Genomic DNA, 1,191 nt, shown 5'->3' with positions numbered 1-1,191 from the left:
CCGCGCCCTGGCTGGGCGCTCCTCTCCGCATGCCCTTTTACGCCCCCTCCCCCGCCTTTGCCGCCTCGCCTCTCTGCCCCCTGGCCGAATACTCATGCATTGCTTTCTCCCGGATGATGGGACAATGGGGGGGGAAAAAAAAAACCCGCCAGGTCGGCAACCCGGTCTCGGAAAGCGACCCGACCATTGTCATGCCCCCGCGCCTGCGCCTGTCGCTCGAGGTGACCCAGCCGCATGGGATCTACCTGCTGCTGGATGGGCAGCATGTGTTCCTCTTTGTCCGGCGCCAGGCCCACTCGTCCCTGCTGCAGGAGCTCTTCGGCATCCCCAATTACGAGGCCCTTGGCCAGGGTCGCATCCTGCTGCCCGGCCACAAGACTGCCGCCCCGGTCCGGGTGGCCAACGACTCGGTCCCGGTGTCGGACTACGTCAAGCGCATCCATGCGGTCATTGACGCGGCGCGCAAGCGCAACTGCAGCCCCCTGTACCAGCCGCTGATCCTCCTCCGGGAGGATGCCGCCTCGGGCGGTGGCTCTCCGCCGGAGCGCTCGGAGTTCCTGGTTGCCCTGCTGGAGGACCGTTGCCCGTGGGGCGCCAACGAGGCGGCCAGCTCGGGCGACTCGCATGGGTCCGGCGCCATGTCCTACTCGCAGTTCATCCGCGCCATCCGCACCCGGATGGGCAACTAAGCAGGCCTCTGTGCGTGTGCGTGTGCGTGTGCGTGTGCGTGTGTGCATGTGTGCGCATGCCGGTGTGCCCTTCGCCCCTGTGCCACCTGCGTCTGGCCACACACTGTTGTCCGCTCCTGTCCCCATCCCCCCTCCCTCCCCCCCCCTTCCCTCTCCTTCCCCCTTCCTTCCCCTCTTCCTCTCTACATATACACTAGCCTGTTAGCTTCTCTCCCCCTGTACCCATCCTATAAAAAAAACACTCCTCGCAACAGCCCCTCCAAATACATGTCCCCCGCCTGGGGCAAGTCGTCTGCCTTCCCAAGTGTTTGTGTGCGTGTGTGCGTGTGTGTGCATGCCCCCGGGCTGCCTCCCCCCCCGGACCGCGGCCCAACGGCAAGGCAAAATGCGTATATGCGCAGTCGCTGCCCAATCACCCACGGAACATCCCGATTAGTATAGTGGTGAGAATCCCCGCCTGTCACGCGGGAGGCCCGGGTTCAATTCCCGGATCGGGAGCATC

The 1,191-nt window shown here is 65.1% G+C and overlaps 1 protein-coding gene and 1 non-coding gene across 2 annotated transcripts in view; both read left to right on the top strand.

The window, feature by feature from the left end:
• H696_02000 (hypothetical protein) overlaps positions 1-689 on the top strand; it is a gene marked incomplete at its 3' end in the record, with an annotated part of 5,027 nt that extends 4,338 nt beyond the window's left edge. The window contains exon 6 of the mRNA XM_009495898.1: positions 153-689. Within this exon, the coding sequence (XP_009494173.1) occupies positions 153-689 (537 nt within the window). The remainder of the gene's footprint in view (positions 1-152) is intronic.
• A 426-nt stretch (positions 690-1,115) lies between these two features.
• Positions 1,116-1,187, top strand: H696_01999. The gene has a single exon. It is a non-coding gene; the product is annotated as a tRNA-Asp (tRNA).
• Positions 1,188-1,191: the final 4 nt, after the last annotated feature.

Source organism: Fonticula alba (genome assembly GCF_000388065.1).
Source record: "Fonticula alba strain ATCC 38817 unplaced genomic scaffold supercont2.3, whole genome shotgun sequence".
In the NCBI taxonomy this organism is placed as follows: domain Eukaryota; order Rotosphaerida; family Fonticulaceae; genus Fonticula; species Fonticula alba.
This window is presented reverse-complemented; position numbering and strand designations above follow the sequence as displayed.